General features: G+C 44.5%; 1 protein-coding gene across 1 annotated transcript in view; it reads right to left on the reverse strand.

The window, feature by feature from the left end:
* The window catches only part of ADCY9 (adenylate cyclase 9), a 111,088-nt gene extending 92,880 nt beyond the window's left edge, over positions 1-18,208 (reverse strand). Inside the window, exons 1-2 of the mRNA XM_027961718.3 lie at positions 18,103-18,208; positions 16,079-17,812 (exon numbers count right to left, since the gene is read on the reverse strand). Of these exons, the coding sequence (XP_027817519.1) occupies positions 16,079-17,771 (1,693 nt within the window). The 5' untranslated portion in view covers positions 17,772-17,812; positions 18,103-18,208. The remainder of the gene's footprint in view (positions 1-16,078; positions 17,813-18,102) is intronic.
* Between the last annotated feature and the right edge of the window lie 210 nt (positions 18,209-18,418).

An 18,418-nucleotide genomic window follows, 5' to 3' on the forward strand; every position in this document is an offset into this window, starting at 1 on the left:
GCAGATGAATGGATAAACCAAATGTGGTCCATCCACACAGTGGAGTATTATTCAGCCACAGAAAGGAATGAAGTTCTGATACATGCTACAACACGGATAAACCTGGAAATTATCATGCTACGTCAAAGAAGCCAGACACAGAGGCCACAGATGGTCCATCCACATGAAGTACCCAGCAGAGGCAAGTGCATGGACACGAAAAGTAGACTGGATGCCTGTCAGGTGCTGGGGAGAGGGGGGCACAGGGAGCAACTGCTGAACGAATGTGAGGTTTTCATCTGGAGCCATGAACACGTGCTGGAGTTGCAGGCGATGGTTGTACAACACAGTGAATACACAAAATGCCACTGAACTGTCGACTTAATTTTATGTGATCTGAATTGCATACCAATTTTTTTAAGTGAACAGAATATCAGAAAACGGTAGGATTACAGCAAGGGGATGGGCGGCAGAACTTAGAAAGTTCTTGTGGTACAGGAAGTCTGGCATCAGTTTATAAAAGCAACAGGGGCAGCACCACCAGGCTTGGGAGCCAGTCAGGTTTAGATAAATCCCAAGTACCCACTCAAGGACTTTCCATGACAGTCTTACAACAATTATCATTAAGGAATGTCGACCCCCTCCTCCCAGGCTCTGGGCAAGCAGCTCGGGAGGCCCCATGGAGAAGCATGAACTAAGCACTTGATCTGTGGAAAATACCTTTTTCTCTACCTGTAAAAGGGTACAAACAAGTTGAAGTGCTGCACCAACGCTCTTAAATCAGCCACAATATTAATGAACGTCTCTTTGGAGAGACAAATGCACCTTCCACCCACCAGACACAAAATCACTACCCGCAGTGACTATGCCCTCACCCTGCTCCACTCATTCATGGGGCCCCACTGTGTCCTGCCTCCTGTTCTCTGGTTTACAGTCCCCTGACTGCCACTCGTCCTGATTCGCTGTGCCCGGAGCTCACGGCAGGAGAGACGCATCTGCAAAGGGCAGGCGAGTGCCAAAGACGAAAGGTAAGCTCCACCCAGGTATGAGGGAAGCCTGTAACCGACATTACCATCAACTGCGTGGGTTTCATCGCTGATGAAACAGGTTGTGGGGAGGGGAGCAGGGTGAAAACCAACATCTGCTGAACACCTACCAAACACCAGGCACTCTTACATGCACGATGGCACTGGACTGATTGAAGCTAGAACCTCTCAGGTCAGATGACACACTTCCCTAAAGAGGAAACCAGTGCTCAGATGGCATATGTTAGCATGTTGACTACCTGGACAGTTAAAACAATGACAACCCATCCTCCTACAGATGGCGTCTACCTTAGTTTTTAACCTCAGAGAACAACCTTACTGAACCAGAGGTCACAGACACAGGAACATAACCTGAGGAGTGAGATATGAGCATGGATCAGGTAATTCTGGGGTTGCTTGGGCCTGCACTGGGCACCTGGGCCCTTGCCAGGCCCTTTGGGAAGAACAGACCGTTCTAAAACAAACCACCATAGATGAACCTATACTAAAGGCCAGATAACTAAATCTGGGGTGTGCAAACCCAGGCACACCTTCAGCTTAAACCAAAAAGGAAGAAACAAGGCCTCTCCTTCCTTGGCAGTGGATTCGAGGACACCGGACACACACAGCTTCTACGCAAGGAGCTCTTCTTACCGAATGTTTCTTGGGAAAGTCTGCAAAGTACTTTCTCAAAATTCTGGTAAATCTCAACAGCAATCAACACTTTACAAATTTAACGTTCATGTTTTACCTTTACAATACAACCAGTTATAGAATTAACGGTTAGTGAATTCTAATGAATTCATTATTAGTTATAGAATCTAATCTATAATTCCCATTTTCTATTTCTACACACTCAAAAGAAACCTACTTCAGTCTTGTGGAAAACATGCTCCATTTATGAAGGCGCAGATTTGATTCAAATTTCCCTTTCTCCTCCCCTTTAAAAATATACTAAAAATAACTGTCATAACATCTTACTCATCCTGAACTCAGTACCTGGCAACTTATTCAGAATATAGCTGACAACCAAAAAAAAAATCACACAAAGATGGAACTCAGTCTTTTTAATCAAAGTATATCTATCTGCAGGGTTAATGAGTTTGGTTATTTGGGGTTTTTTCAGTGGAATAAAGTGAAAACCAGGAGCTAACCTGTCACAGGAAAGCATACTGATAGCTACATTAGCTGATAGCAAGAGAGCAAGCAGAAAAAGTATTTAAAAACATAAGAAATGGAAAAACAGAGCAATCTTAGTTTATCTAAAGTAAAAAGCAAATTTCCTATTTTTATAGGCAAAATGCTGTATCAATAAAAGCCAAACAACAAGCAATAAAAATAACTGAGTCAACAACAAAATTAAATTTTATTTGGTATATTTCATTTTAATGAAGATTAAAAAAAGTATTTCATACATTTCAGAAACATAAAACCAAACATTTAAACTGGTTAAAATAGGAAAACATCTGACTGACTACAGAGGAAAATCTCCAACTCTTCACTTGACAAATTCCAAAAGATTTACTATATTTGATATTTATATCTAACAACATATCAAATGAGGCTGGTTTCAAAGTCAACCACATGCTACTCCCAAGGCTGTCTATTCGGTAACTGGCTGGAGAAAGGAAGAGCATCGGAGAATATAATATTTAGTAAATCCAAATCAAGCTACTGGAGAAGGAAATGGCAACCCACTCCAGTATTCTTGCCTGGAAAATCCCATGGACAGAGGAGCCTGGTTGGCTACTGTCCATGGGGTCGCAAAGAGTCAGACACGACTGAGCAACTTCACTTTCACTTAAATCAAGCTTAGAAAAGAGGAGAGCTGTTTTAAAAAAAAAAAAAAAAGCTGATTATGTGAAGCATTTACATTAAATTATAATTCAGCAATAAATCTCATTTAATTATCTTTCAGGAAAACTTTAAACAGTAGTGAAAATGAAATAGCTAAATTTTAGTCGAGTTATATTATTAAATTAAAAAAGAGACTTTTATCATTTCTATTTGTATTCAGTTTGTTGATTTCAAAAAAGGAATCACTTTTCCATCAACTGATGAATGGAAAAACAAAATCTGGTCTATCCATACAATGGACTATTATATGACCAAATAAGGGGACAAGGTAAAGACACAGGCACAACACAGGTGAGCCCTGAACAATCTGCTCAGTGACAGAAGTCAGACACAAAAGGCTGCATACCGCATAATTCTGCGTGTATGAAATGTCCAGAACAGGCAAATCCACAGAGATGGAAAGTAGACTAGTGGTTGCCAGGGGCTGGGAGGTTTAGGGGGGAAATAGGGATTGAGTGCTAATGTGTGCAGAGGTTCATATGGGAGTGATAAAAATGTTCCAGGGACTTCCCAGGTGGTCCAGTGGTTAACAATCCATGCTTCTGGGGCTTCTCTGGTGGCTCAGTGCTAAGGAATAGCAGGAGACACAGATGTGATCCCTGATCCTACATGCCGCGGAGCAGCTAAGCCCATGTGCCACAATTATTGGGCCTGTAATCTAGAGCCCACGTACTGCAGCTACTGCAGCCCATGAGCCCTAGAGCCCGTGCTCGACAACAGAGAAGCCACCACGATGAGAAGCCCGTGTACTGCAACCAGAGAAAAGCCCAAGCAGGAACAATAACCCAGGATGGCAAAAATAAAAATAAATAAATAAAAATTTTTTTAAATAATCCATGCTTCCATTGCAGGGAGCATGGGTTTAATCCCTGGTTGGTAAACTAAGAGTCCTCATGCTGCAAGGCACTGTCAAAAAAAAATTTTTTTTTTTAAGTTCTAAGACTGATTATGGTGATGGTTGCACATATCTGCGAATATACTAAAAAAAAATCACTGAATTGCGTATTTTAAACGAGTGAGTAGTATGGCACAGTATATGAATTATACATCCAAAAAAGCTGTTATTTAAAAAAAAGAAAAGCTCAAAATCATCCATCCTAATATTCCTTGTTCAGGAAAGTTCCACACACCATAAGCAATGTTGTTGAAAGAAACAGAAACCTTAGTGAAAACTGGAACGCCTCCAGGGCAGTATATGGAACTGGAAATTTAATAGCTACTAAATAAAGCAACATCATGACTAGAGCTATGAAAGCAAATATTTCCATTTGAACTTCAAATGGCAGAGGGACAAAGTTGTTATCTTAGGATCGTGGGCTCCAAGAGTGTTCATAAATCACCATTTCTTTCAGGAGCCAGAAAGAACACAGGGTTAATTAAGTTATTTCAGCTGAGAAAGTCACTCTGAAATGTGTGTGAGAGACCAGAAAAGTCCTCTGAGATGTTTTACTTGCATGGTAGTTCCACAAGTTTTTAACCTCCTGCAATGACTGACACACTGAGTCAGGCACTTTAGTCAGGCACTTTAGTCAGTAGAAAACATATGACTCCAGCAGGCTGTGAATAACAGCTTCTCTAAGGGAAGCTACAGTTTCACAAGTTGGGCCTTTGTTGAGGTGAAATTCTCTCTCAGGTCGGATGACACATGTACTCAGTGTCAACGCTAACTTTCAGGGCAGAGTAGTAGACTGTTTCTCCTTTTTACTTCGTTTCACCAACCATGCAGTTCACAGAAAATGTCATATTACTTTCCATGAGCTGCTTTGCAAGGCTTTGCTATTTTGTAAGAAGAGAGGATAAGAAAACCATTCAAATCTTTTATAAATCCTTTATAATGAAATCTAAGGGTTTCCTTTTATCACTGTGACCTGTAATTTCTAATTAACAGGCCTAAGGTAGACTCTTCCTGGGCGTATTAATTTGGGGCCTACTGAAGTCACACTAACTATAAAATATATAGGACCTTGGCACCCTAAAAATACAGTCAGCTGATCTAGGAACCCACTTCGGGAGCAAGTGAGTCTTTTATTAATGGAATAATCGGTAAGCACATTATTAACCCAGTGTTTGCTCTGTTCTATTAGGGAGAAACTTGCCAACACAAGTGAAATTCATTTTACTGGCAAGTAACCTTTCAATCTCTCTCCCAAATAATGTTCAAACAGGAACTGAAGCACATTTTTTAAGTATTATTTAATCACTTCACATTTTCTCCAAGCCATTTCCAAAGAATGTCTCAAACTTTCAAAATCAAATTGGGTTCCTCTAATGATACCCTGCTTTATACAACAATTGTGATTTTTTTTAAAAAAAGTGTAAATTACACTTCTATAACTCAATCTTTATTTACTTATATTTGAAGGAAGTAAAGAATCCTTTAGAACATTAAGCATTTCACCATGCCCTGCAATTTAGTGGTTAGGTAAATCTGAGTTTCCATATGCTAAATTTATCTAAATGAGGGTTCATAGTTTAAACAAGTGGATAAAGAAGAAACCAGTTCCTCATATGAAGAATGTGTACAGTGTTCCAATCACAGAGCTCAGCTGTTCTTAAAGAATGGTGTGGAATTTAAAGCACATCTAGTTCACACTTTATGCTTTACAAACAGGAGGAAACTAAGAACCAGAGAGATTATTTTCCCAAAAGTGCTTATCTAGTTAGTGGAGAAAACATTTTAAGATGAAAAGCTAATCTACTAAACAAATTTGTTTTTTCAAATAACAAGATAATTCTATAAACATACTTTTCCTTCAGAAATACTCCCCTCTCCTGGTTTTAGACAGCTCATTCACAAAACAAATATTAATGACCACAAGAGGCATTTCTCATGGAGAAGAGAACATATTTATGAAGTTACAGAATGCAGTGTGATCCACACTTGTGATGTTAACTCTTGATAGGGCAAAACTAACTAAATTCACATGCAGTAGTCTCCTCCACTTAAAATGTCAAAGCCTTAATAGGACATTGTATGCTGATATCCATAAACAAGAAAATAAAATCACCTGCATGTGGGTTTTCTTCCTCTCTACAAACTACGTGGTAAAAAACCAAAGTTGATATTTCCCACACGATTCAAACACAAATATAAATGATCCAAAAGCTGCTTTCAGTAGCACATTTTTCCTTGGAAGGAAAAAAAAAATGAATAGAATTTAATAACATTACATAAAAATCCTGGAAATTATGTACAAAGATTATGCTGGAGCTTTGCCCATAAAAGGATATGCTGGCTTTCCATGTGCATAAATGATAATCGAATAAGAATTTTAAGGAGCTACAGTATTATTAAAGATAAATATACTTATTGAAATCTCTGTCTTAAAAAGCTTAAAAATTATTGCCTAAACTAAGCCATTCAACCCCACATTTCCTGGGCCTTAAATAAACACTTGGGTTTTCAATCCTCTGTGCTCCTGCTTGGCAGCCTTCCCCACAGACCCAGGAGCCCAGGACTGCCCCCACTCCCCACCTGCGGCCCGTCCACACTCCCAGGCACTCTCCCATCTCGTTGTCTAGGGCCTTTAGAGACCCTGCTCTCAGCCTCGACTCAATTAACCACACAGCTATTTCTGAAAGGCCAGTTGCTGCCTTCTCTCTATCTTCCATGCTGATGTCTGCGGCGTGGTTTTCTACACATGTCTGATGCTGGGAAAGATTGAGCGCAGGAGGAGAAGTAGGTGACAGAGGATGAGACAGTTGGATGGCATCACCGACTCAATGGATATGAGTCTGAGCAAACTCAGATTGTGAAGGACAGGGAAGCCTGGTGTGCTACAGTCCATGGGGTCGCAAAGAGTCGGATGCAACTCAGTGACTGAACACCACCACCCATCTTCATTCATTCATTTGTTCATGTCACAAATATTGAGCCTCTGCTGTACACCAGTTATGTTTCTGGAACCAGGAATACAGCAGTAAGTAAAATATGCAAAAATTCCTGCTCTCGAGGTACATTCGAGCGCGGTGGATACAGATCAGAAGTCAGATGAACATTACTATACAGCACGGAAAGGGGAGTGGAGGGGCATCCCTCCAGGAGTCGCCATTCACAAGGGGCCCGGGAAGGGAATTCCTGGAGTGGGGCTGCCCAGAACTTTCCACAGCTGTCCTGGGAGAAGCAGCTTGAGAGGTAGGGGGTATGCGCTTCAGTCTGCAAACAGGTGACCTACATTTTGGTCTAGGATTCCTTTCATTTTCTTGTTCTGGATCCTTATTTATCAACATTCGAGGGCACCTGTCCTTCAACAAGCAGTAGTGAGAAGATACGGGAGACAGAAAGCTGTGTTGCTCTATAATTGTCAATTGTGAGACTGTAAATTAAAGCTTCTGAGGAGCTTGAAGAAGCACAAACCATTTGTTCAGAAGTGCTCTTTCTCCATATAAACAGGCATATACTATTAATTTTCTTTTCAAAAAGGGAGAGGGTAAAGCTTAGATCAGTCTTGCTCAACAAAAATACCACACAAACAGAAATAATGAGATTTTCATGCCTATTATTTCTCTAATCCATAAAAATGTTATGAGGTAAGTACGAGAGCTCTCAGACACTGCCAGTTTGTATGAAAAGGACTCAGGGGCTAACTCAAAAGGGTTTTCCCAGGGGGCCAAGAAGGGACAATTTGAGCATCAAAAAAAAAAAAAAAGATATCTGTAATGGAGTGAAGAATACACCAAAGAAGCTAAAATCCAAGAGTTTACATTAATTCTTTTTTAAAAAGCCACAAGTCCTCTTCAGAGGATGTTAAGAAACCAAGTCAGCCTGAAAACTGGTGGACAACAGGGAGGAATCAAGCAAATGAAACATAAACTTCTAAATATACACAGATCCCAAGATCCTAGGATTTCACAATGGTTGAGATAATAACATGCCTGAAAACATTGTGTGAACAGCAAAGAACTGAATGAAGAAAGGTATAGCTGTTTTTCTGTTGCTGCTGCTACTAAGAAAACATTCTCCACTTTCAGTAATGCTAGTTAGTGAATCTAATCTCTACTAACTACCATGTGCCAAGTACATTTCTAAGTATTTAATATTATTTTCTCCTTTAATCCTTACAACAATTCTGTGAAGCAGGTACCAATGTTTTCTAATACAGTCCTTTGGGAATAAATACTGGCCCCAGAATTTGGTAACTTCTCTAGCTGGATGACTACCACAAGTTACTTAACCTTTAACCTCTCAGTACTCCAGTTCCCACACCTATAAGGAGGAAATGGTAAGTCTCCCTACTTCCAGATCTTTTTGTAATAAGATCAGCAAGTCTAGAATGTATTTGTTTAGGTGATTTTTTGATTCACATCTATTTAGCCTTCTAGGTTGTAGGCTGTTAAGGAGGGCATCGTGCTCTATCTCCAGAACCTAGTCGAGCCATTGCAAATAGTTTTTTTTTTTTTTAAGTCACTCAATGTTTATTGAATAAATAAAGGAATTTATAGCAGAACACAGTAGAGCTGAATAACTAACTGGTACAAATCTCATCCAATATCTCCAGAGTCCCAGAGGTGAAGATTTTCCCATAATTTCTCAACTATCAAGGGTCACGTCGCCTTAAGTACCTCTAAGCTCTGGGGACAAGAAGCAGCCCAAGAACAATACTGTCTGAACTCCCTCGAGCTTTCAGTAACGAAGCTGCCAAACTTGGCAGCTACAGTTTAACTAGGGCAAGTTATCCATGTTTTTGTATTTTGGACACTTGCCCTTTTTCATTCAAGAAACTGTCACAATCACAGTCCCTGGTGTGTTCTCGGTTTCAGTACCCAATTACACAAGAGGTGCACCATCTAGATAGAGGGCAGGAAAAAACACACCACTGACTGCAATATGGAACATGACTCCTCAGGCAGAAGAGCTGGTTATTGTTTACTGAACGCCTTTTGCAGTCACGTCGCTATGCTAATAAGTGCTTTATTTGAATGATCAACTCGTTCATAGTCTTCCAGCAGGCCTCTGACAGAGGCAGTCATTCCTGGCTTCCCTGGGTTCCACGATTCAGAACTGAAAACTGATTCCAAATGTATGGGAAACCAAAACCCACGCACCGACCGCTACACTACTCCACCAAAGAGGGAGCTCGGCAAAAATAAATCAAAAAACAAAGCTGACGTTCTTTATCCTGACCTCTAAACACCAGCAGCAGGGACTTGGCAGAGTCACAAAGGATTTTTTTTTTTTGAGAAAACGGAAATGCATGAACTGAAGTCACTTGCTACTTCCACAATAAATGTCACACGTCCATCCTAATTCCAACATGAACTCTACCGTCTACATGAGAATGTGTCCGGGAAGTAGGTACAAACTCTCGCTCTTCCTTTCTTACCACTCAGGGAAGCAGTTCTCAGAGCAGTATGCAAACCCTCAATGGTCCCTAAGACTTCTGCAGGGCATCTGTGAGGCTGAAACTATTTTCATACTAAGACACGATTTGCCTTTCTCCGTGTTGACATTGGGCTTCCCAAACGGTACTAGCGGTAAAGAACACCCCGCCAATACAGGAAACACAAGAGACACAGGTTCAGCCCTGGGTAGGGAAGATCTCTGGATGGAGAAGGACGTCGCAACCCACTCCAGCAGTCTTGCCTGGAGAATTCCATGGACAGAGGAGCCTGACGAGCTTCACTCCATAGGGTCGCAAAGAGTCAGACACGATTGAGTAACTCAGCACACACCCACATGTTGATATTGGCCTTGATGATACAAAAGCAAACGTGATGACACAAAGCCGACATTCTTCATCCTGACCCCTAAAGAGACTGCCGGTGCCTGACCATGAATCTGGGCAGTAGCACCAAACTCTACTGGTCATTAACCAGCTCTGTCACACCACACACTTGCAGAAGGAAAAAACAGTCATTTGCACTTAAGAATGTCCCCTGATGAAGCAGTAAAATCAAATAATTGTGTTAAATGTTGAGTGTGTTCTGCAGGATGAGGTTGGAATGCACCTACAACTCTGCCCTAAGAACCAAAGTGACCGGTTGTCCCCAAAAGCGTCTATGCTCCTGTTTGGGCTGCTTTTTTGATAGAACATCGTTTATACTTGATGCACAGACAGACTCTGGTCATTCACTTGAGTATCTGGCAGACTGTTCCTAAGAAATGAATGAAATGAGCCTGTCCCTTCAATGAAAACAACTGGGAGTATTTGTTGCCAAGGATGAAACTCAAACTTTCAAGGGAAAACCAGAATTTTGGAACGTTTTTATCCGCCACTGTGAAGCTGACATCGTCCTAATATTTAAAGACTTCATGCTGACATTTGGAAGATCTGCATAACTCAAGAAACTGTAATTTTCTAAATGACCAATGCATGATGTCACAAAGTCACACTTGGGTAAAAAGTTCGTTCAAAAATCCAACAGAGTTTTGACAGCAGACAAAAAACTGATTAGCTATTGTAACTAACCCTCAATAAACTACCACTTCTTGGGTGTTTGCATAGTACCAAAGAAAAATATCCACAGCTATCTAAATGGCTATTAACATGCTCCTCCACTTTCTTACTATATATCTCTGTAGAGTCAGATTTTCCACACATTCTTCGACATACTGCAACAGACAATGCAGTTAAGAAAATCCAGCTGACAGGCTTAAAAACGGCTCATATGGTAAATTTTTGTTATGTTGTACGTAATGACCATATTCTCACAATATCAAAATCTAAACAGAAATACCAATACTGAAATCACCAATCAGCAGAGAGATTAAAATTTAGGCCCATGTGCATACACCATAGAAAATTCACTGTGTTCTTCTTTTCGAGATTATTACTTCACAGCAAAGTCCACAGGAGACACTGACCGGTATAGGTAGAAACACAATTATTTGAAGGCTGGTTAGTAGACGAGAACCCTGACATTTCTTAACCTATTCTATTTGCTTCTTTTCAATTTTTTCCTTTCTTAGTTATCCTGCCTGAAAAGATTACTCTCCTCTCTTCATTCCACCTGCAATTCAGCAAACCATATCCTTAACTTTCTTTGCCAGAGGCTAATTTACTCAAAAGCTGGTCCTCAGGATCAACAGCTGTGTGCTCCTTCTGGAAGCCATATAATTTGGTCTGAAGGAGTCTGAATAAACTGTCACCAGGGCTGCTTGAGCACCAACTCCACAGCTGTTTGCCGTCTCCGATCCCAGATGTCAAGTCAGATTTTCTGCTTCATCTATCTCTGCCTCCTTGCTACTCCAGAGGCTGTTGGCTATGTGCATGAGAGTCCACTCAAGGATGCAGGCATGGAGTTTCTGTTCAACAGGACTTAAGAGGGGACACTGAGAGGTCAGCCATGGGCAAGCTCTACAGAAGCAAGTTGTTGTTGCTCAGTCACTAAGTTGTGTGCAACTCTCTGTGACCCCAAGGACTACACCAGACGTCCCTACCCTTAATTATCTCCTAGAGTTTGCTCAATCTCATGTCCATTGAGTCAGTGCAGCCATCCAACCATCCCATCTTCTGTCGCCCCCTTCTCCTCCTGCCCTCAATCTTTCCCTGCATCAGGGTCTTCTTCAATGAGTGGCAAGGGGTATGGGTTAGGCTGGGGACAAGCTATCAAGTGAATCCAGGGGTACAAGCAAACTGCACCCAGAACTAGTACATAGTCAGGGATCCTAGCTGTAGCTAGCAGGGAACCAGGAGCCCAGACTCCCAGTTTGGGACAGCCGCTGGCAGAGGCTGAAGTGCTGTGTGTCCCTGCCCACTGTCAGATTGAGGTGAGACTCCAGACAGGGTCTAGACAGGAACTCTCCCAAGTGACACCAGCACACGGTGAAGGAGTCAGTCACCGAAGTGGCCAGTGGGAGGCCATCTCTCCCACGCACATCGACAGATCTTTCCCGGAGCTGCTCCACAAGTCCAAAGCTTGGTTTGGAGGGAAGGTCTTATTTTATTTAGCTTATAACAATGCAATATTGTTGGTATTCCCTCTATAAATACATAACTGTTGGTGTCGATTTAGGGTGACTGAGCACCTTTATCTTCCTAGATCAATAGTTAAGGAGGGAAAATAAGATGTCTGTAGATATTTTCTGAGTTTCACTTCCTTTGTGACTCTGCCTATGAGAGGAAAAACTGTAACAACTGACAGGACTCTTTTTCGCTTGTGGCCCAAGACAGAACACAACAGCCAGTATCCTCTTGGGCCCAGTGGAGTGGAAGGACACTTCTTGCTATCACTCAAATCAGACCATTTCTGCCTAATCTTTAATAATAATTGCCCCTCACTTTCTGGATCATTTTCAAATCCTAGTCTTCTGCTGAAAATTCTTTCAACCTTCTCTCTCAGTGACTGGCCACTCTCTCTAAAATTTCACACACACACACAAACACACACACTCTCCATAGTCTCCTTCCCGCTGTATGTCTTCTCCTTAGAACTGAACACAAAACAAACTATCTTCTACTTTTACAAAGAAGAAATTTTTGTGTTTTGTTCACTGCTGTATCCACAGCACCTAGAAATGTGCCCCAAACAAAATGCTGAATGAATAAATGGACAAGCCAGGGCTTCCTGGCCTATTTCATATTCTACAACTCGATCCTGCATTTTCCATTCACACCACAGATTTTTCAAAGGCCTCCCTCTCACCCATTCCTGATGCCAAATGATCCCCACATCAATTCCAGAACCTGCCCTCATCCTCTGTTTAAATGTGGTTGTGGATCCAATTCAGTTGATCTGACTGCTGCTCACATCGGTTGCCTCATCTCCATTGCCATTCTTGTTACCTTGGTCCAGGCCACCAAGGATTTACTGCAATGGCTCACTAATCTCCAACCCACTAGAACACTGCCTAGAACTGAAAGGGTAAACTTTCTAAAACTGCAAATCAGAGCACCTAAGCTTCCTGCCTAAAGCCCATCATGGTCCCCCATTACCTACAGGACTGAACCCAAACTCCTTCCCAGGTAATCACAGCTGCTCTTGTCCTGATGAACTACTTAACCTGCCCAGTCTGCCAAGAAATGTGACCCCCAAGCCTTTGCCCAGGCTTCCTTGATAGTTCAGACGGTAAAAGAATCTGCCTGCACTGTGATAGACCTGGGTTCGATCCCTGGGTTGGGAAGATCCCCTGGAGGAGGGCATGGCAACCCACTCCAGTATTCTTGCCTGGAGAATCCCTATGGACAGAGGAGCCTGGCGGGCTGCAGTCCATGGGGTCACAAAGAGTCGGACACAACTGAGCAACTAAGCACAGCACAACAAGCCTTTGCCCACGCTTCCCTCACTGCACTGAATGTTCTTTTCTCCCCTAGAGAGCCACTGCTTGACCTCAAGACCCACCCTGGGCGCGTGCACCTCTCTATCGCATTCCCAACTCTGTGGACTCGAAGAATGTTTACAATCTGCACGCTCACCCAGGTCAGGAACCATCACGACTCCACCTGTGTGTCCAAAGGGCCAGGTGCCATGAGAGAACAATAAAGATGTTCGAGGGGTGAGTGACAGTGCAGAAATAACGACAGCCCACTTCCCACAAAGCCCATTCAGACAAACTGCCTCCTACACTGCCAGGCTAGCGCTGGAACCCCCAGTTTATTCCACAGATCTTCATTTCTACAGAGTCCTTGACTGGGTATAACCCAATATCAGAAAAGGGGACGAGAAGAAACGCTAGCATTCAGCATTGCATAGAGAAAAATACCTGCCACAAACCCAAAGATGGGCTAAAAGGAATCTTATGTGTATAACCTTAACTCCTTTTGTGGAAAGGGTCTTCTACAAACTATGCTAACATCTCAGCTGAGTAGATTTGTACAGCGTCGGGAGAAGTGAACTGTGCAGTTTAAAAAAAAAAAAAAAAGAGGTCAGGAAGTTGTGTAGACATCCTCTATTACTGGGGTCCTGTCCAGAGGGTTTCAAAATGAGCTGAATAAAGCAAAAATCATGGTCTCAGGGAAACTGTTAAAGAAGAGAATATATTTTTAAAAATCACCAGTTTGGCTAAGGCTTCTATCTTTCCCCATCCTCCATCCAGTGCTAAAATCTTCCCTTATAAATATACAGTGCACACAAATTTAAAGAAGAAATTAATTTACCAAATTTACACTATGTGGGTTTTTAAAAATTCACTCTAGCTTTTTTTTTTTGGTGGGGGTTGGGGGGTGTCAGTGTCTTTGAGACCTTTGATCTGTAAGTTAAAAATAAAATTACACATAAACAAAAATGGGTACTGCCAAAGAGTCAAAGACCTGGCAATTTCCAGACAAAATGATTTACATCTGTCTTTATTTTTGAAATTCAAGCAATACACTGCTTAGAGCACCACTTACAAAATTGCTATCATCGTCACACTTAATCTAACATAGCACAGTGCTGCTCCATTCTCTGGAATCTGTCCCACAATCCCTGAGGATGGAGCCGGGGACACTCAGATCCTAAAGGTATCAAAATGATACCTTTGATATCATATCTGTATCAATGATACAGAGCAAGGGTTGCATCTGTACCCTACTCCACTGGCATCTCCAAACTCCAGAGCAGGGGCCACCGTCCTACAGATGAAGACACTTGTCACAGTAGAACCTCAAGCCAACTGTAGACTGCAGTTTCTGACCTCATCAATGAAGCACTGCAAGCTCTCTGCTAGCGTTAAGTCCGACTCTGTGTCTGACTCTGTGCAACCCTATGGACTGTAGCCCGCCAGGCTCCTCTGTCAAGAATACTGGAGTGGGTTGCCATGCCCTCCTCCAGGGGATCTTCCCCACCCAGGGATTGAACCTGTGTCTCCTGTGTCTCCTGCATTGGCAGGAGGGTTCTTTACCACTAGCGCCACCTGGGAAGCCCCCTTCCCTGGTCTGCAGCACTGCTAATAATGCTGTGCAAAACTAACACAAAGGAGAGGCAGAGAGAAATTTGAGGAGGACAAAAGAAGAGAAAGTATTTAGCAGAAAGCAGACACAAAGCTCTCTAGGCAGAGAGAATTATCAGGTGAAAATATTCTTCTATTCTACCCACAAATTCCTCAACTGTTAACAAAATTAACAGAACAAAGAAAGATCAGGATAAGGATAAAGTACCCTCACCAGATAACAAATAAGTAAATGATAGGGAGAACAAAGGAAATATCAACTGAGCACACAGGTGGTGTGACGATCCATCCAGGCCCTCAAACTCAACCACTTACGAGCGCAGATTTACACCATTACTTCTCCTGTCTCTGATTTAAGATGTTACTTCTCCTTCTGAGTACTCCCTTTCCAGGGGCTTTTCATCATGTAATTATACAACGTGGGGTACCACAAAACACAAATACAGTTTTACAAATGTTGGCTTTTAAAGATCAATGTTATTGTCTCTACATACTTCCAAAATAGATGTTCCTCTTATCCTGAAGACCTTAGTAAAACAGAAGGATTTTTTTTTAAAGGAGGGGAGGATGTTACTTAAAGTTCTTACTTTTGATCCCAGTTACCTATAAGTCATCACTTCCCAGACCTCAAAGACTTTTGTCCTGAGTGAAAAAAATAAAATTAAAAGAAGCAGCTTGGTGAAAAAACAAGAATAGCAGTAAGGAACGTAAGACAGGGAAAATCTGAGGAGCTGGGGGAGGAGGTCTAAAGACGGCTCTGGGTATATGTCCCACTTTCAAATCACCTGGTGGTTTGAGAAGTTCAATATTCTAAAATGCTGCTGTCCATAAGGTAAGACAAATACCATGATTAGAAACCATAATGAGATATATGAAAATTGAAAACTGAAAATCAAACATTTAAAAAAGAGACCTAGGCAAAAAGCAGTGTGCACTTGAGGGTACATAATTTCATCTAACTCTCAAGGATCCTGCAAGGCTTAGCTGACCTCTATTCCAGCGAAGTGAGGCCTAGAGAGGAGAAAGGCATAGAAAAATGTTTTGATGGGGCTTAAGGGCAACCTAGCGGAGCACAAAGGCAATTTTTTATCGTGCTTCAAAGTTCTGCCCACTGAAGGGCTCGGATCCCCTCACACTCATTGGACCTGCCCCAGCATCTCAGAGACATTAACAGCCGGCTGGCGGGCAATACATTTTCAAAGTTCTCCCTCCTTCTAAAGGTGTCATCTAGGTCAACACTGTTACAGTGAACAGACCTGTGATATCTGACTCACTGGGGGAAAAGTCCCACTGGCCCTGGGAGACAACTGATCTGCCTCCAGATACTGATACTGAAAAGAGATTGTTTTGTTTTTCCAACACAAATGGGATAGGGGAGGGAGATGATGAGGCAAAGAAATGCACATACCTTTCAACTGGTCAGCAACAACACTCTGGCCAAGGCGTTCGGTAACTTTCCCATCCTCCATTTCGTACCGGTCATCTAGGTATTTTGCGGTGGCCTCGGAAATGTGGACCTTGCCAGCCACTCCCAGCTGTTCCATGAGATTGGCCAAGTTCACATCATTGGACCACACATCAAATTTAAACCTCCTCATGCCCAAGATGCCACAGAGGACGGTCCCCGTGTGAACCCCAACGCGCATGTTCACCATCTCTTTCTTCTCTTGGCAGAACTGCTCAATGGCTCTTATCATGCCCAACCCCATCTCGATGCAGCAGTAGGCATGGTCGGCCCTTGGCTCAGGACACCCAGCCACACAATAGTAGCAGTCTCCCAGGGTGCTGATTTTCTCACATTTGGTCTCCTCACACAACCGGTCAAAGCGGCCGAACAGATCGTTGAGGAGACCCACCAAGGCGTGGGCAGACTTATTGGCACTCATCTTGGTGAAGCCCACGATATCTGCAAATAAAATACTGACTTCTTCAATCTGCTGCATCTTAAACGGGCGAAAAGCGATAGGGGCTTTCTGGATGGAAGACTTCTTCTTCCTGTTCTTAGGGCTGGAGGTGGCGTGCCTTTTGACAGAATTCTCGCTCTCCTCATCCCCCTGTTTCATCAAGTCATCAGCTATGATTCTTGGCATCACAGAATGAATCATCCTCTCTTTCAGGGCTTTTTCCACTTCCAGATCCTTTCCGTGCATAATAGACTGGCCCACCTTGAGGAAGGTGCTCCTGGATCTCACCTGGGACATGATGAACAGGTGGATCCCGATGGCGTGGATGCAGAGGTGGAGCAGGGCCCGGCTCAGCAGCTCCCAGTGCAGGGCCTCCGGTCCAGGTGAGGGAAAGCAGGCTTCACCTTGGAAGTGGTAGCCAAAGGTCTCAAAAAGAACAGAATAGGCCACTCCCAAAATCAAGCTCAAGTACAAAGGTAAGTGCATGACGGTGTAGAGCAAAAAGAGCACTTCGATGCACATGGAAAAGCTCCCCACTTGAGATAAGCAAGTGTCTGTGGGCCTGGCAGCCCGAGTATGATTGAAGTTGTCAACTCGTCCTGAGAGTGGCGTCAAAACCTGAAACTGGGCAGCCAGGGTCAGGGCGAATACCAGGAGGGTGAGAACCAGCGAAGTCCACACGTAATGGCGGGCGTACAACTTGGTGAAGGTAAACAGAAAAAAGCCCACACACACCACGAGGAAGCACAGAGCAGGGGCTACCATGACAATCAGTTTCGATTTCATGTGGACCCCAAAATAGATGCTCCAGAGCAGGCAGGCGAAGCCGATGTAGAAGAGCGCATACCGGAAGCGGCGCTGGGTCTGCGGGAAGCAACGTTCCATGCAAGCCTCCTCCAAATTCACGGAGTCGAACTTGGGGTCCCACCACCGGCTGGAGGCCCGTTCGAACAGCTGGGGCAGCTTCTTCCTCCTGCGCAGGCGGCCTCCCGCGCCCATTCTCCGGGGGACCCCTCCGGAGTCCCCGGAGCTGCTGCAGCTGGAGGAGATGCTGTACTTGCAGTGCTTTGGCTGGCTGTTGGAGGACGGCTGCTTGGGGTTGATCCTGACCCGCACGCTGTTGCTGTCTCCGCTGGAGTCACAGCTCACCTCGGTGCTGTGGTGCTGCAGCAGCTGCTGGTGGGGCGGGGAAGCCATGTTGCCGAGCTCGGAACCCTGCCGGCCCGGGTCACCGGGACCTGTCGGCGAGACAGCCAGAGTCAGCCCGGGGTCTATTCCTGCAGGAACGCGCACCTGAAGGCCACCAGCCCTACCGGCTTCCTCAGCGGGGGCCCCGGCGGTCTACTGGGAAAGCCACCGTCTGCTCACGACGACTGGGGAATGTCTGAGCGCTGCTCCACCGTCCCCCCTTGAGGCCGACAGCAGCCACCCGGCCGGACCGGGAGCGCCCGGGGGTCCGCGGGCGGCCGCCCCCGCGCCCGTCCAGCGCCACCCGCGCCCGCAGCGCGTTTCCTCCGCGCGCACTCGCCTGCTCCGCCGCCCGCTCCTGAGGGAAGTCCAGCCGAGCCTTCTCACGCCGCGGGCCGCTCTCGCAAACACAGCTCTCCCGGCTGCGGCCGCCGGCCCCTCATGCTGCGCACGGAGCGGCGCCTCAGCCGCGTCAAGGCCGGCGGCCGGACCCCCGCCCCCGCCCCGCGCGCGGCGGCCCCGCGGGCGGCGGGCGGGCGGGCGGCGAGGCCCGGCGCCCCGCGCGAGTTTGCGGAGCCTGGGGCGCTGCGGCCGCCCCCGTCGGCGCGGCCCGTCTAGCGGGGCCTGACCCGGCCGCGCCGCCCCTCCCGGCCTCC

Source organism: Ovis aries, chromosome 24 (genome assembly GCF_016772045.2).
Source record: "Ovis aries strain OAR_USU_Benz2616 breed Rambouillet chromosome 24, ARS-UI_Ramb_v3.0, whole genome shotgun sequence".
Classification (NCBI taxonomy): domain Eukaryota; kingdom Metazoa; phylum Chordata; class Mammalia; order Artiodactyla; family Bovidae; genus Ovis; species Ovis aries.